Genomic DNA, 18,526 nt, shown 5'->3' with positions numbered 1-18,526 from the left:
AAGGAGTAATATATAATAATTTAAACTTGTAACAATTAATGAGATCATTAACTGTACCCTGATTAATTGCTGTCAACACTCGTAACTCTTCACACATCACCCTTTGTCACACACACTTTTATGCACTATTAAGAAATATGATAATTGTTACAGTACTTCACAGTTATATGCATTCACTATTATCATCACATACAGTAATTCAATTTATTCCATTTCTTCAGGCACCGTTTTTTAAGTTAAAGAGCAAATTATAAATGCACAAAAAACAAAACAATACAATTTTAGAGAAATAAATGTGATTTCACAGACTGGTACAATTAAATATAAATGCTATAATATTGGAAATTGCACTTATTAAATAATTTTCAGCGAGGCAGAAAACAGGAAAAAATTCTACGGTGTATTAATAATTTTTATAGCCATATATTTCTGTAAATTCAAATAACGCTTTAAAATGCATCATTCGGCATTGCTTTAAATATAGACCTTATATGTACACTAATATAATGTTTACTTGTACTTTAGTTTGGAATTCACACATTCTGTAGACTCAGTTATTCAACACATTCATTTCTTCATTCGATAATTATAATCGATTAAAATCTGGTCACTTATTATATCTTATGATCAAGATTGAGAACGGTTTACGACTAGAAGAATGCTTAAGAAGTTCTGCAGGCACATCAATACCTTTATTTCACATTTTAAAGCAAAAAAACAGTTTTTATGTTGCTCTTTTCGCTCTCAGAAATGCTTATTTGAAAAAATATGTCGAATGCACAAGGATGCATTCATTCCCATTTTTCAGTATAAGGCACAAAACACTTTTCACAGTCCTTCCACTGACAGAAATGTTTATGGAAAATTGATTCAAACAACGAGGATACATCCATTCCCATGATTAATCTTGCCTGTAACTTCTTTTTTTATATATAACTAGAAATTGTCATTCTCTTTCTATACTTCATCTATCACTTACAGTATGCTATTAGTATTTATTTTTGGAATAGATATTCGTTATTTTATAATTATTTTCACTTATGCCACAATGTTCGAGAGAAAAATAGCAGGTGAATTACTTCGTAAATTTTGTTATTAATATATCATTAACTTGTTTAGAGAGATTTAAATTCCTACTAGTACTAAAACTCAGCCCTGTGCACAAATAGCATTTCGTGAAGATGTGAAAATTTGTTTCATACATACAAAATATCGTACTGTACCTACGTGTCTCACATAGCATTTGTATTGCCTAACTTTCAACGAAATAAATGCAATTACCCCCTCCACTGCTGTTTTTAAACTTAAATCACTGATACGTATTATTGGAGGAAAATTCGTTCTGGCACCGGAAATCGAACCCAGGACCTCAGCTTGGCGTACTGAGTGCTCTTTCCATCTGAGCTATGCCGAGACCACATTCACGGTGCCGGCCGAACTCTCCTCCTTTCTATCTGAGAGTCATTGATTATTCAATGAGGATGGCGAGGTCCTTATATATATATATATATATATATATATATATATATATATATATATATATTAAATCATGGAAATCATTATTTTTTATGCCTACGGTATGAACTACAGCATCCATTTATTCTAATCCATATCACATTGGCTTTACTATAGTGCCAACATATGTCAAAGACGTGCAAGATGCTTATTCAGGGCACATCAGATGATATACAAAGAAACAGCTATTTAATTTTATAAAGCAGTTCTAAATATTCATTACCAAAATCTCTGGCCTTATCAGTGGCGAAGCTTCTAAGAGGCTTTTGAGGCTTAGTCTACCCAGAAAATTTGAGTTATTATATCTAGTAACAGTAAAAATTCGTAATAATGATGTATCGTAACACTTAGTTTCACTCCGATCCTTCCATATATTAAATTCACTGTTGGCAGTTACTGCACTGCGAGAGGCTTGTGGCAAAAGCCTCATAGCAACACGCAATGTCCTTGCTCACAGGCAGCGGCACTCACAAGCTTGAGGGAAGGCCAGCGAGAAAAGGGGTATTGATTCACTACGACTCAATAGCAGAATGCGGGGCTAGCCTCAACACTGATATAATATGCCATGCTATGTTCGTCTTCTGTGAATGCGCTACATTGTTGAGTGTTACTTTAATCAAAATTGCATGCATAATTTCTATAAAATGGCTCATACTGAGGTCATTATTTGCAAAATTAAAAGGGAAATCGTTTTCAAGTTGGGCATATGAAACAAAATGAGTTTACAAAAATAGGAGATCAACACTACATTTACACATTGAAATGGCGGAATGGGGAAGACAAAATATAAAATTTCAGTTTTTATGGTATAAGAAATATCCTTGGCTAACAGGGTGTTCTGAGACGATTCAGTTATATACCTGTATTCTGTTTGGGGGTGAAAATGAATGGTCATCATCATCTTCTAATGGGGTCTGTGTCGCAAAAAAATTTTAATAGAAAAGCCGAGAAACATCTGCTGTACAAAAAGATATAAGGTAAGGAGATTTTTTCAGCTTACCCAGTATTTACACCTTAGCTTCGCCACTGTATATTACTATGAGAAATCAACTCTGATAATATCCATATGTATATACTGGTATAATTATGCTTTTCCATATTAAATGAGTATATACAGTAACACTGACCACCACTGATAATGATAGTCCATTTCACCATGGCATAGTTCATATTCAAATTCACACTGTTGTGAAAAATGTTTAAGGAAATAATATATGTCTATTATTATTTTCAAGGTTTCCCATATGATATAAAATAAATATAAAACTCGAACAAATATATAAAGTGATTTGTCTATCCAATGGTACATTACATATACAGAGTGTTAAGAAAAAGGGGTCTAATATTTTGAGAGAAGATAGTATTCATCATAAAACAAGGAAAAAGTGTCTAATAAACATGAGTCCTAAAATTAATATCATTGAAGAAACAAGGACTGTGAAATTGGTATTGTAACAACATCGTAGGCCTAGCTTTCAAATGAGCTCTTTGCTCATTTCCTTTCAACATGTCACATCTTGTTTACTGCATTGCAATAAGAAACGAACAAAGAGCTCACATTAAAATATATGCTGTTGTTATAATACTAATTTCAAGGTGCATGTTCCTTTAAAAATATTAATTTTAGGAGCCATTTTTACTAGATTTTTTTTGTTTTGTTTTTATGAATACTACCACCTCTCAAAGTATGAGACTTTTTTTTAACACTGTATATTATTCTTTTTATCGATTGCATACATCTGATCTGCTGTTATTGGTTCAAAGTCAGGATTATAAATATTCATCTATGTGATATTTGATCATTTATGCACATGTATTTAAACATGCTGGAAATTAAATTTTTCACATATAAATTAAATTGAGAGTCGGTAAATTTATATAAAAAAAAGTTAATACATATCATATCAGTATAAAATTTCATTTTGCGTATTCTCTTATATTTTACTGTTCTCAGTTTTATTTACTATAAATATTATTATTTTATAAGAATAATGTTGGATATGCATATTTTATATTTCTCAGTTATACACTATATAACATAGATAATTAGCTAATTTAAATATATAGGCCAGATGCTGTATAAAACATACATGCAAAAAATGTTTTTAAACAATCAATACTTAGTTGTAAGTATTCCTTCAGTTGTGGTTTAAATGGCGGGTCAGGTGGGCCAAGAAAAAATAAACTTGTTAAATATAAAGATCTCCTTGAAACAAGTAAATAAAGATGGGAAAACTCACTCAAATGAATTTTTATACCTTATTTTGACAGTATGAAGAATTTAATTTCTGAGATTAGGATGTCTGGAAGGCAGAATTCATTACCCTGGATTATAGGCCAGGAATATCCTAAAGCCATGCCATATACGAGTATATACAGGGTGCGAATTAACATTTCTGATGAGGGGGGATAGAATCCTAGATAGAGAATACCATACATAAAATTATTATTACCCTCTTTCGATATGGCTCAATGCTTGGTCACACTGAGTTGCTTGTCTTGCATCTTGATTATTCATGAACAGGCTTAAGATAAGGTGTGTAATTCCTAAGTTATTGATTGTTGTCAGCTTGCCGGTGATGATAATACATTAATATTATTTTCTTTGCTTACTTTATGCTGTGCTTTATAAAGTATTCTTGTATTAAAACAATTATATTTTGTGAGGGGGATAGAAATTATCCCTGGAAGGGATGTTAATATGAATTTATGAGAGGAGGATAACTTTCCAACAGGGGAGGAAATCCTCCCCATCCCCCTGTTAATTCGCTCCCTGAGTATATCTATGACATATGCCTTCTAGCTTCACTTCCATTTTGAAGGAAACCGTGCTGAGAATTGAGGACTTGACATTCTAAATGTGCTAAGTGCCAAAAACAATTTTTTTGAGATATTGATGAAAAACATACTGCGAAATACATGTTGAGATACCTACAACACTGTCTTCTGGCACATAAGTCACTTACAGTTGAGCTACGACAAAGACAATTTAGTATGATATTCTCATATGGATGTTCCTCCCTTAAATTGAATGAAATGAAATTTGAAAAATTGGCACTTAGTACATTTAGAATGTTAGGTCTTCATCAATTTTTATCGATTGTATTTGAAGATATGAGCCTCAGCTCTAATTCATATGAAGTTTCTTCTCTTGTCTAAAATATTAAGTTTCATTTGCTTCAATTAGTCACTTTTCATACAGATTATTGTTGTAATGGACTTTGATTACATATACAGGTGGGAAAATAATACAAGAGATCTTTTTGTAAGTTTATGGGACCATAATAATCATTCTTCTTGCATCATAAAGACTAGTGACAATGAAATCGTTTGAAGTGTTTCTTATAAAAAAGCTATGAAGTAAGCCTACAAAATGTCTGTCAACCAATTAATAGTTTAACATGAATTATGAGTGAAATCTGTCAGCACAAAATAATATTATACTTAAGTTATGTCTTACATCCAACGAGCTAGAAGTATACTTACTTCTAGCTCATTGCTTACATCACATTTTATAAAGGGGTCTTAAACTGTGTCTTGGATGAAATCTACTATGCATCCACAATGCATGTCTCACTATTGAAGTTACTGATCTTACTTCATATAATTTTCTTACTTTTGCATAGATTACATTAAGCTTAGAGTAGCAAGATGTAATTTGTACATTCTATCCATTATGCTCATTTGACTCAAAATGTTATCCATATAAAAAAGTCATATGCTACAACAATAACTGGATGTTCAATTGGTAACCATTTTCAATCATCAACATCATCATACATGGATTTGGATCATTGGTTTATCCATTTCGGTCCCAATTGAATCAGGAATTGGAAAAAGGGGATTATTTGCGAAAATGAGTTAACAATACCATAAGGCAAGGCGCATCTCTATAGAACAATGGGTCAAATCCGACACACATAAACATAATATCCTTTGTGTCTAAGTGTCATTTGATTAAAAAATGTTAAAGTCCTTCACTGAGTACGGACCTGGCACCTTTATTGCGTGAATTAAATTTTACAAACAGTAATGTCACAGTTAGTACATACAGTCACGAAGCTCAATACGTAGGGACTACGCATCCATAGATAGTTGCTAACCACTAGGATCGCTACTATCGTCTCATCACAGACAATGCGAAATAGTACTGCCACAGTCTATTGTTCCTAGCAACCTCACAACTCAAGCTTCGTGACTGTATATTCTAGACTGTGGTGTATAAAATTAAATTATGACAGAAAACTGATTAAATATTCTTATTTAACGTAAATATGAAATGCACTCAATCATTATAAAGTATAAAAGCAGTTCATTGGAAAAAAGTGCAAAGTCCACTTAACTAATCACAAGGAAAATAACATTGTTTGCCTGAAAAATCATATTTTGTTACTTTTGGACAATCATTCTAATAGATCCCTATCCATTGCATAACATTTCAGAATAAAATTATAGATAAGTGTCAGTACAAACAGTAGCTCCAATAGATCTGGCACCTTTTTCAAATTCCTGATTCATTTGTCTGACAGCCGTTTTAGAAGTTTTCCTGTCATCTTATTCCCATAGGTTGATAACATTTCATTATTCTTGGAAGACGTTTTTGTGATATCTGTTTGACATGTGCATATCTATTATTTTTGTATTCTTGAATTTTATCTAAAACCGGGGTGAGTTTTAGTTCATTTAGAATTTCTTCTTTTCTTTTAATAATCTGACAAAGTATATTGTGCAGTTCTTCCCATAAATTTCAATTCAGATACTTTAATTCTTGATATGTCCTTGACTATGCTGTTTATGCTTTTTCACAGTGAATGTGATAAGTAGACCTCGGATTTTAGGTAAAAACCTATTTTGTTCCTCATGATATATACAAAAGAAAAGTTGTATATACGAATTATGGAAATATATGTTCGAAAATGGTGGTCCTATACAACCTAAAAATACCTAATTTCACGTTAGAAACTACTTTTACCTAATTTTACATTTTCCAATTTCTACAGTTGGTAATATGGAAACGCAGTTTAATTCTGTATGTCAGTCGTGCCTTGACAACAATCGCAGCTAGTAATCTACATTGATGCAGCCCCGTACATGATTGCTGCCGTTAAATTACTTAAAGTATTTTACCCTGCCTTGCTCCATATTACTTGTCTTGCCCATGCCATGAATCGCGTAGCTGAGACGATACGGCTTGAATATCCACAAGTGAATAAGCTGGTTTCCACAATTAAAAAGGTTTTTATTAAAGCACCTACGAGGATTCAGTTATTTCGAGAGCAACTTCCACCAGAACCTATTCTTACCCGATGGGGAACATGGTTACAGGCCATGGAATATTACAGCAAGCATTTGGAGGACATTAAGAACTTTGTTTTGAAACTGGGGGAGGATACAGTGAGCATTACTTCAACTAAAAATTTCTGCAGGACTCAACAATTGCCCGGGATATTGCATTCATCAAATCACATTATGTATTTCTGGTCCCCATTATTAATGTGTCTTCAGGCAAACCGGTCTACACACAACTGGGATTGATAGAAAAGGTGACAGAAAAAATCAACTTGGTTCCCGGTTATGTTGGTGAAAAAGTTTCTGAAAAATTCAAATCAGTGCTTCAAAAAATCCCAGGACTGACAGTTCTCCGCACAGTTGCTGACATCTTGGCTGGCAAAACACCTGAACATGAATGCGCTGTTCCCTTGCATCTAATACAACATTTAAATATGCTCTGATGTCATCAGTTGATGTGGAACGCTCATTTTCAGCATATAAGATGGTGTTATCTGAGAAGCGATGCAGTTTCTCAATGGAAAACTTAGAAAAGGTGTTAGTTGTTTACTCTGGCTCTAATTATGGACATGTACAATGAAATAATGTCAAATGTTTCGGCTAATTTGTAATGGGAAATGAAATAATGTCATTTTTTGTTCACCTATTTTTGTAATTTTAGAACCTATTTTGATTTGTGACAGAACCTATTTTAGGTACCTAATTTAAGATTTTTAGGACCTAAAAGTCCGAGGTCTAGTGATAAGAAATAGTCTTTTGGGTTTTCCACTATTTTGAAACTTGACATTTCCAATGTTTTGGAACTACATACAGTTCCATCATCAGGGCAGTCAGGCAAGACCTGAGGGGTCACCTATTCTGTTGGGCTCGTGCGGCTACTAGTGGAAAACTCAAAAGTCTAATTTTAATAAAATTTCTGTTATTCTTAAAAATATTCAAATTTTGTTATACATGTCTTTTTTTACTGTCATAGGATACTAAGCATCCTTTACACATTAAATACTTTTGTGTGTTCTCCTTTATGCAGAAAACTGAGAAAATCCGACAAAATCATATGATGGTTTTATGTAAATGAACTACCGATAGTGTAGTGTCATAATTTTCTTTACCATATGCGTTTTTCGTCTAATTAAATTTTAAGTTACATGCATTGTAGACAGTATTCAATTGTCTGCATATGATACTGAGCATAAGAAACTATTCAAATAAATATGAAGTACAAATATAGTTAAATACTTTGCATGTTTTGTACATGAACATAGTTTAAGTACAGTAACATTTCATAAATCAACACTTTCTACAGCCTGTCCACTGTAAAGTAGGTTTACTTTCTTCATTTTAAAGACATAAGAGGGAGTGCTTAGTGCACCTACTGCCTTAAAATTTTGCTACAACTATAGTATAAAAGCAATGCTGAAAATTCTACACCATTACGCACATAGTACATGAACATGATGATTGTAAAGACAGAGGTTTTATAAAATTTTCATACATAATTTTTATAACAAGTAAATGACTTCTGAGAAACAAACTTGAAATATAATTTATTAAAGAAAATGGGTTAGAGACTAATTGCATTACTCTTAAGGCCATAGGTTGTGGAATACAAGTGATTTTATCAATTTATTGATTAATGGCACTTAGGCTGTGAATTATTATGCAGGTTTAACATATAATGCTGCTTTCTGAAAGTGAATGTATACACTGAAAAACACTTATATAAATTTGACATCCCTAAATTATAACAGATTTTGTAATTATTATGCTGTTAGTTACATGTAAATGGCATATACAGTAGAACTCCGATTATCCAACATCCTATTAACCGACTGACAGATTATCCAACAATCTTTCTCTCACTCTTTTTTTTTTTTTTTTTTTTTTTTTTGCGACAGAAACATATGAAGTACTACTGTACGCTATATTAGTACGTATTTTTTCTAGAGAGTGTTATTACAAGTCCTAACATTTACTATCCAGTTTGGTCTACTATTTGAGTTGCCGTACTGTACAACTTCTATATAAAATGTATTCCATACGAGTGTCAAAAGGAAACGTTTTTCGATAAGTATCGAAAAAATGTAAATAATTGAGTGATTTGGGGAAAGAGAAACTGTGGCTCATCTCGCATCAGAATACGAGACTGATGTTACAACTGTGCGCGATTTAATAAAAATTAAGGATAAAGTGTATAGAGTATGTAAATCTACAACATGAGACCTCTAGGCCTACTATTCCTATCTTTCCACTGACAGCCATTACAAGAAGTTTCCTTCCCCCTTAAAAGCACGCCGTAGGCAACCGAACTTAAATAGTGAACTTCTGATCCACTACTTAGCGTGTTAAACATAAGACCACGGAGGAAATTACGAAACTTCAGCCCTTATTCACTTAATTTACGAAAATATTTTATTGTACGTATTATCCGATTTTTTCGATTAACCGTCCAGTCCATCCCCTTCATTACCACGGATAATAGAGGTTCTACTGTAATTAAATATGTTTAGTAACTAAATTTATTCACTGATCTTCCCCTTAAAATGAGATATTGCATATCTAAAGCATATCTAATAATTTATGCACAATTGAACTATGAGTTTTTCGTATTATGTTAATTTCATGCTAACAGTGAATAAAATTCTAATTTAATCAACTTGACATTGCAGAAATAAGCGCAAATTATTGGCAGCCAACTACTAACGCTCACATAAATCTCAATATCATAAAATTTATCACATATCATCATCTTAGATTTAATTCTGAATAGCACGATTTATTCCTGTATCAAATGAAGTACCATAATATGTTTCAGTCTTTATGAGAAAATAAGAATATATGCGTAAAAGAAGCTATATGAGCAAAAATTCCGATTATGGATAAATTATTATAAACTAACTAACACAGTTGAACCTAATATAATTTCTAAACAAACTGAGCAATCAAGATGAAATGAACATCTATGAATAGTGGCGAAGCTACTTGGAGGCAATTGAAACAAGGCCTACTCAAAAAAATTCTCACGGTTAAAAATTATAGATTTGTACTGTGTTCTTCACTCAATGACCACTAGATAGACACGACAGATGTGCTCAGACAAGGTCTCTGCGGATCTACGGTTGTTCCCTTGCCTCTTCACCTGCTATGGCTTTACAGGGGTTATTGGGGTGGGGGGTGGGGGGGATAGCGTGAGGTTATTTGATGGCAGAAGGAATTTCTGGCAACATCCTCCACGGCACTATGAGGCATGTTTTATGACCAATCACAGCGACCAATAAGAAATATTCATGCTCGAAGTCAGTGTTACCAATTTAGCATAGCTACTTTTACAAATTTTTCAACGATAAAATTAATGAAACCACTATATTGTAAATTATTTAAATATAATTTAGTGACTTTAAAGTCTTTTACAAAGGAATAAACTTTTATCTATTGGTAACATAGTAATGTATTATTTTCTGTCTGTCCACTCTTTAAATACTGGCTTCGCCACTGCCTATGAGATGTGGTATTTAGTTATTCTGTGACAAAAGAAATGCTGTAACTGTTATGAACTGATGATGTAACAGTGTTAAGCTTTCAGGAGTTTGTTAGCCATTTGGCTTGTTCATTATATACTTCTACCAAGTTTGAGAAAATGGTTTTAAATGTTGTTGTCGTTCTCTAATGGCTGCAATTTGGGATCATTTAACCCATTTTGCTTCTTGCTTCCCAATAGTTGAGAGAAGTTTTTATTTCGTTGTGCTTCCTTGTTCAGTGCAGTGCATGTGAATAGGTGTTCTCTTCCCATAGATGAACCTGGTAAGTTGCATAAGTGGCAGGCATCCTTCAGTATTAAGGATTCCAATTTTGCAGAGATGTGCTGCAAGGCAGTCATGACCGGTGTTCAATCTGAAGGCGGCAATACTTCTTGTCTTGATGTCAATCTAGATGTTTTCCAAAGTTTGTTAATATCTGCCCATTTTTCCCCTTGTAATTATTGATCAACTTTATGGAGTATTTCTGCTTCTGATTTGGTTTTAATTTTGATGCCTAATGTGTGTGTACTCAAAACTTTGTTTTGTCTATGCAGTTTTGTGCCTTTTTTTTGCTAATTCATCAGCAATTTCATTCCCACTTATGCCAATGTGTGATGGTATCCATTGGAAGTGTATTTTCTTCTGTAATTTTTCTAGTATTTTTATTAGTTTTCGGATTTCATTAATTTTATTTGTAAGAGGCAATTTGTTTGATGCTATAGTAAGACAGCATTGTGAAACATTTTCGATCTACATATTAATTGCTCTAGGGCAAAAAGTGTTGCTTCAATTTCTGCATCAAAATTTGATTTGCTTTCACCTATAGCTATATAGTGTGAAAAACGAGATGAGTGTACTCCAGCTCCGGCATTTGTTCCTCTATTTATTAATGAGTCATCTGTGTAGATGTGCAGCCATTCTGATGATGAGTATCTCTTTGTAATAGTGCACAACGTTATCTGTTTTAGTTCTTCTTTTGTAGGTTGATCCTTCTTTACTGTTTCTATTAAATCGAGGTTAATGTTGTATGAGTGGTAGTCTAGTAGATTTTGTAGTGGTGCAGCTTTTTCTACTTCTGTTGTTATGTTTAATTTGTTGAGATAGTTTGTGTTCCTTTTTATTATATCTGTTTGTGTTTTTAGGTTCTGTGTTGTTGGTTTTCTTTTTATCCATGTTTTAAATGTTCGAACAAGAATTGGTTTTGTGCAATTTTATTATGAAAGTGTAGCCTTATAAACTGCAAATTATGTTTGAATCGAAGGAAGCTGATTATGAAAAGAAATTCAATTTTTCATTATGTGCATTAGCTCAGATAGAAATTGACCTGGACTGGGTATCTCGACAGCTGTGGACAGTTGAGGTTCACTTTCCTCTCAATGTATGTTTAATCAGCAGTCGAGAGACTGGTTGGAACCTCATAACACCAATAAGGCATCACTCGTGAGAAAATTAAGCCAGGAAATAATGCGATAGGTGGTCAGTTCCTCTCTCCCTCCATTGCCTACATTGCTGACTTGTAGTAACACATTTCAATAATCAAACTTGAGATGTATGCAATAACTGTTCTTCCTCTGACACATATCGTCAAGTGAGATGTACTGCCTCATAACATATATCAGCCAGAACCTCCATCAATGGTGGAGTTAATACTTCACAATTGTCGAATATGGACAACAGACAATCCACGTACATGGACTAAATCCTATTTTCAGCACATTCCATAGCCGTTTAGTTCGTCTTGATTGCTGAATTTTGTCGACAGTTATGTTAATTTCAACTGTGATAGTTACTGTATAACAAACTTTTCATCAATAAATATTACGAACACCCATGCTTTACATAATTTTGTCTGTTAATGCCGCTTTGATTTCATATAAAAGTATTTTAAAATTAATGGAGATTAAAAATTCGAAACTACTCACTCAACAAAACAAAGTAGGCCTATTATAATATAAATTAATAGAAGAATTTAATTCAGTCAATACTTAACAGTGAGAAATACATTAAAATATATGTTATACTTAAAAGTAACATTACATATATTTTAACGACAAACGTTTTCGCCAATTATATTGGCATCTTCAGGTCGAATATAACATGTTAACAAACTGAACACTTGGTCTTAACTAGTTAAAACAACGTTAAAAGTTGTTGTTGTTTTCTAATGCCAGGCGTTTGACAATAAAGTCATTTGACCTCTTGCACTCCAATATTTTTCAAAGATATTACCATGACTAGCCACTGAAGCACAGATAGTTAAATGGCAAGTTGTAGCCGATTTAAGTGAACACCATATTTTAAAGTAATAAATAGGGCGGTCGTGTTGCCGAGTAATGGTGACAGGATAAAGCCCTGTAATTAGCAAAGGATGGTATGAACAAAATTGTTTGAAAATATTATTTGTAGCATCTTTAATCTGATTCCGAAACAGTTACCGCAATACTAGAAGGGGTCTTGCCGTCCCCCTCATCATACATGCTTTCTACTATACATCATTTTCTACATACAACCTGGTGGCTGCATCACTCAATTTTATTAACTGTTTTAATTTATATCCTACTTTTAACGTTGTTTTAACTAGTTAAGACCAAGTGTTCAGTTTGTTAACATGTTATATTCGACCTGAAGATGCCAATATAATTGGCGAAAACGTTTGTCGTTAAAATATATGTAATGTTACTTTTTGGTATAACATAAATTTTAATGTATTTCTCACTGTTAAGTATTGACTGAATTAAATTCTTCTATCAATTTAATATTGTACTTAACGGACCAATATGCTATTGAAATTACTATTATAATATAGTTTTCATATAGATATTTTTTTTCAATCTTGGTTCCTTTTCTAAATTTAACAACCTATTGAAATACCTCTCCCACTCTTACATTATACTTTTTTATATGTATTATGTACATTTAAAAAGTGGTAATATGACACACATTCGATATATGTTCCGCAATGATTAATTTCCATCATATAATAAATAAGACAAGTACATTAATTGAAGCTGTACATTGAATATAAAAATTAAAATACCGTATATAAGCGAATACTCTGTGGTATCGAATAATCTGTACACCCTAATTTTAGGAGCGAAAATTAAAAAAGTGTTTGAGGCGAAGCAGTACCAACCTTATTTCAAATAATGTGTGCGCCCCAGTTTTTCTTTGCTGAATTCCGGAAAAAATGTGCGTGGAGTATTCATGTATATATGGTAATTATATGAAGGCATTTGCATATTTATACCGATTATAATCCCTGTCACTTGAGTAAAATTGAAATTCGCAAGTCTAATGAACACATAACAATTGACAATACTCAATTTGTAATTCAACAGATGTGATAGAGTTTTATATATAAAATGAGCCGATTAATATATCCATTTTAGTGACTTTTTTCATAACATCCATTAAAATGAGAAGTGTATAATGGAACGAACCTCAGGGAAGAGCAATAATCCCAAATAATTCTATCCAGCATCCATAAAATTTGATTTACACTTCCGATACAATAACAATATAATTATTATGATACATGAATAAATACTATTATGTCACATCAACGGATGTATATACGTCACCCAAACATCGTAAGATGAAGATTATATTATGATACAATTTGCCTCATTCACAATTACAATATATTTTAAATGTTGTGATTCATACTACTGCTCACAATACTGTAATGATTCAATCTTGCTTCGTTCTTGGACCACTGGACCCGAGACATTTCTCAAAAAGAATATTTTATCGTATCAAGAGTAAAATGAAACAGTATCAGAGCTAGAGCATTATGTCCAAACATATTTGCTACAACCTTATAGCAAAGAATTTTCATTTCTTGAGTACCTAGTTAGTGGGGCATAAAAATGTCTCGGAAGAGAGGAATTGAATCCTGCTCAATATTTAAAAGTATTTTTTTTTAAAGTTGTGACTGTCATGCAAAAACTTTCAACAAATTTTTATTCATCATATAGTAGCCGAGGGTATTCATTCATAGTTTTCTGTCCAAGGGCAGGTCTTTCGCTGCAAACCCAGCATTCTCCAATCTTTCCTATTTTCCACCTTCCTCTTAGTCTCAGCATACAATCTATGTATCTTAATATTGTATGTCATCTGATATTTTCTTTTGTCCCGAACTTTTCTTCCATTAACCATTCCTTCCAGTGCATCCTTCAGTTGACAGTTTCTTCTCAGTCAGTGGTCCAGCCAATTTATTTTTCTCTTCCTGATCAGTTTGAACATTATTCTGTCTGTCCAGCAGGCACAACACGTTGATGAGAAGAAGAAATCCATTTATGAGTCCTGCATCCCTTATCTAAGTGAGAAATATAACCTTCCCACTAGTCAGAGGAGTGTTTCTGGTCTTTTGTTTGGTGCACGTGGCACACTCCCTAAATTCACATGTGATATTTTAAAAGCACTCGGACTCCGATTTTTTGAAATTAAAAAAATTTTGTTGAATATTCTTAAGGATTCAATACAAATATTACATTATCATTTATATTTTGGCCATTGATGATTCTGTTGGGTTTGCATTTCTGTGAATGTTTTACTAAACAATTCCTGTCTTTCTAAATTATTCTGTAGTGCTTTTATTTTAGATCTTTATGGTCACCCTCATTGAGGGCTGATTATTTTTCTTTAAATATTTATATACACACTCTATTCTTCTCCACAGTGTATAAAATTCTCCTTTACTTTTCATGCTTTCTAAAATAGGATAAACCCAAATTCTCTCTGCTCATTTTTTGCAAATTTACTTTTTTTCACGCTCATCCTCACAGTAATATGGCAACAATGGCCAAATCGCTTTTTGAACATTTTTTTCAACATTTCACAAGTTTCAATACCTACTATCACATGTGAAGTAGTGACTTACCAAACCATGACCAGCACATACCTTGAACTGACAGTGGAATGATGCAGAAACAAAGCTGTATCTAGAACGAAACTGTATCATGTTTTTATTGTTATTGTATCTAAAGTCTAAATGAAGTCTGAGCCTGAATTTGAGGTGTATGTTTACGTGTTATACCAAAAGACATTTTTGGCTTCGTTGTTGCTACTTCTTAAGCAGCAATAATAGACATAAATTGCAAATTGCTTAAGATATTCCGGATTTAAAACGAATTTATTGTCAACTTATCCGTAATTACCTGTATAGCCTATTTTTTGCCCAGAGCTATGAAAAAAACAATTAAACTGAAGAGATTTTTTCCATTTTCAACATTAGAAATCCAATCTTCTTTTTTACATATACGTTTTAATTCGCAGATGTCCCATAAAAGACCACCACATTTTCATTCAAACTATGTAACGTGAAATATAATAGCTCAGCCACTGCTACAATTCAGTATTTTCTCACACAGTTCCTTCCAAGTTTAAATGTAGCTGAAGGTTGAACTTATGTAACAATACTTTCACTTTATGGTACTGGTAATAGCTTTTTCATAACTCTGGACAGGTTGTATGATTTGTTTTACCATTCCTAATGTAAACGTAGCGTGTGAGATATAACAATTGATCAGATTTATAACACTATAACTGTTTACTTAAGGCAATGCTTCACTGATTAAAGAATCAGTTGATCACTATACCAACGGAGATGAGTAGCTCGAGTTCCAGTCCCTTTCGAACACTTGTTGCAGTTGTTCACGAAGTGGATTAGTGGAAGTGTCATTCTTGGAGTTGGCCGTTCGTATCACAACACCCACACCAGCTGTTTTAGTGAAATAGTCGCCAGACCAATTCGATGTCCCTTTAAAATGAAAATTAAATGGAATATAATACAGGGGGTTTAATATTAAATATACGTAAAACCTAATATTTGTAAGTTAATAGCCTTGAAGAAGATCCTATTTAATTTAGAATATGGAAAAATTGTAAAATACAAAAAAGTTTCATATCCATGGTTCAAGAATTAAAACAGAAAATCAATATCCCGAATTTAAAAGAAAACTTACAAATTAAACCAAACCCTTTAACTCTATTAAATATAGAGTACAATGTAAATTTAACAGAAGAAATAATGAAACAATTGTCTTTAGAAACAATTAATATTAGGTACCCTCCACAAAACTGGCTTCATTTATACATCGACAGATCCTTGATCCAGGGAACAAGGTGCAGGTGCAGGTATTACGTGCTATCTCATCTCACTTTATAGATCTCTTGGATATGGAATAACAAGTTTTGATGGAGAAATCATTGCAATAAGTGAAAGTCTCAGGAATCTTCTATGCCACATCAATAAATTTAAAAATGTAGTTATATTGTCAGACTCCAAAGCAGCTATTCTATCAATAGTTCTAGACACACACCTTCATTTCAAACAGCAGAAATAACTAAAATGCTCTCTCAATTAATAACACTCAATAAAAGAATTGTATTCCAATGGATACCATCCCATTGTGGAATCCTGGGAAACGAGAATGCGGATGCTTTAGCAAAGAAGGGCAGCACTGCTACTTACAGACCTGTTACTAAATCTACGTTTTACTCTGTGAAAAGATTTATTAAATCTACATACTTAGACTTCAACAAACAAAATTTGATAACACAATCTCAAGGGAAAAAATGGAACTCTCTGCATCATAATCCACAGTTAATGCCTGATTTACCACGCAAATCGTCTGTAGCTGCATTTAGATTGGCAACAGGCCATTGGAATATATCAGTCTGCTGACTGCCCATTGTGCAACTCAAACCAAGAAATGAATTCGGAACATCTCAAAATCTGTGCTTCAGTGGCTGACCATGACAATATCTTTGAAAAATATTGGCGTGCAAGAGGTCAGATGACTTTATTGTCAAATGCCTGGCATTAGAAACAACAACATTTGGAATTTTGTGAGAAATTAAGTAAAATTTGTATAAAAGTAAATTAATTGAAAGAGTAAACGATTTTACTTATTTGGGATACAAATTATCATTTTTTTATGAATTAGAAATTTCTTATAAAATTTGCGAAACAATGGGAACAATTAACATAATATTGAAATTTTTCTTAATACAACGACACAAGAGAATACACTTATATAAAAGATAAGAAAGACTTGTACTTTGTTACGAAAATGAGGCATGGACAATGAGAAGTAAAGCTGTACTGCAAATCGAATTACAGCTAATGAAATTAAATTTATGTGAGCAATGGTGGGATATACTCGCTGAGATAAAAGGAATGAAGATATCCATCTACATACAATAGAATATCATAATCCATGCTTCATTACTGCCCAAATGGTAAGAGATCGTTGGTCTGTCCAAAGAAGACTGTAACAGGCCATTGAGTCATATATTGAATGGATGATGTTGTTGTTGTTGATGAGATGATGTTAATGATGATGATGAAGAAGAATAAGAAGAATTTTAAAAAAGGCAGCCATGAGAAGATATGAATAGAAACAGGAAAGGAGTTATTGTAATATCAAGTCTTAATAGCATATTACGGAACAAGAATAAAAGAATCAAAATAAAAAATAACAGTAACATATTTCTCTGAAAAAGCTTCATGTTGCTGTGAAAAATCCAATTGACATCACTGTAATTGGAACTTATATTATATAGAACACTTTTAACAGAATTTGGAGCAATTTCTATGATCCTTTCATTTTTCACCAGCAACATAAAGCTTTAAAATGCAGGTTTCTCAAAATTTTAAAATTTGAGTTGTTTCTCTTTTCGACTGTGCCATCAGTATTCATACAAAACAATTCAGGTGCTATGGCATCTGTAGCAAATAAAAAAAAAAAACAGGTGATTGTCAAAAAGTACGTTGAATTGCTGTGCAAATGAAAGAAGGAAAAGGAAAAACGATGAATATCACACTCACAAAGAAAAGGAATATGTGAGGCAATGCATAAATAATAAGCTATAATATATATATATATATATATATATATACTGTATATATATATATATATATATATATATATATATATATATATATATATATATATATATAAGAACATAATAAAAGTACAGAATGGCTTGATTGTTAGAAATGAGAGGATTTCAGTGCCATACACGCACAATATATACGAGAAGTTTAATTTATTGCAGTTTTCTAAATAAATAAGTTTAAGGAAGAACAATTGACTTACTATAACCATGAAATTGAAGGAATCAGAAAAACTTCAGTTTGACTACGATGAAACTTTCCTATCAAATTACTTCAAGTTCCTCAATACATTTATCAATATCAA

The 18,526-nt window shown here is 32.5% G+C and overlaps 2 protein-coding genes across 3 annotated transcripts in view; one reads left to right on the top strand and one right to left on the bottom strand.

The window, feature by feature from the left end:
* LOC138703431 (5'-3' exonuclease PLD3-like) overlaps window positions 1-18,526 on the bottom strand; it is a 270,911-nt gene that overhangs the window by 14,558 nt on the left and 237,827 nt on the right. The window contains exon 13 of one of the 2 annotated variants that reach the window (XM_069831285.1): window positions 15,920-16,080. In XM_069831285.1, the coding sequence (XP_069687386.1) occupies window positions 15,920-16,080 (161 nt within the window). Of the gene's footprint in view, window positions 1-403; window positions 16,081-18,526 lie in introns of those variants that run through there. The other variant, XM_069831286.1, reaches the window with a different exon arrangement.
* Window positions 1-18,526, top strand: part of LOC138703432 (cilia- and flagella-associated protein 45-like) — a 69,179-nt gene that overhangs the window by 35,216 nt on the left and 15,437 nt on the right. The gene's annotated exons all lie outside the window — the stretch shown is intronic.

This window comes from Periplaneta americana, chromosome 7, assembly GCF_040183065.1.
Source record: "Periplaneta americana isolate PAMFEO1 chromosome 7, P.americana_PAMFEO1_priV1, whole genome shotgun sequence".
NCBI classification, from domain to species: Eukaryota; Metazoa; Arthropoda; class Insecta; order Blattodea; family Blattidae; genus Periplaneta; species Periplaneta americana.
This window is presented reverse-complemented; position numbering and strand designations above follow the sequence as displayed.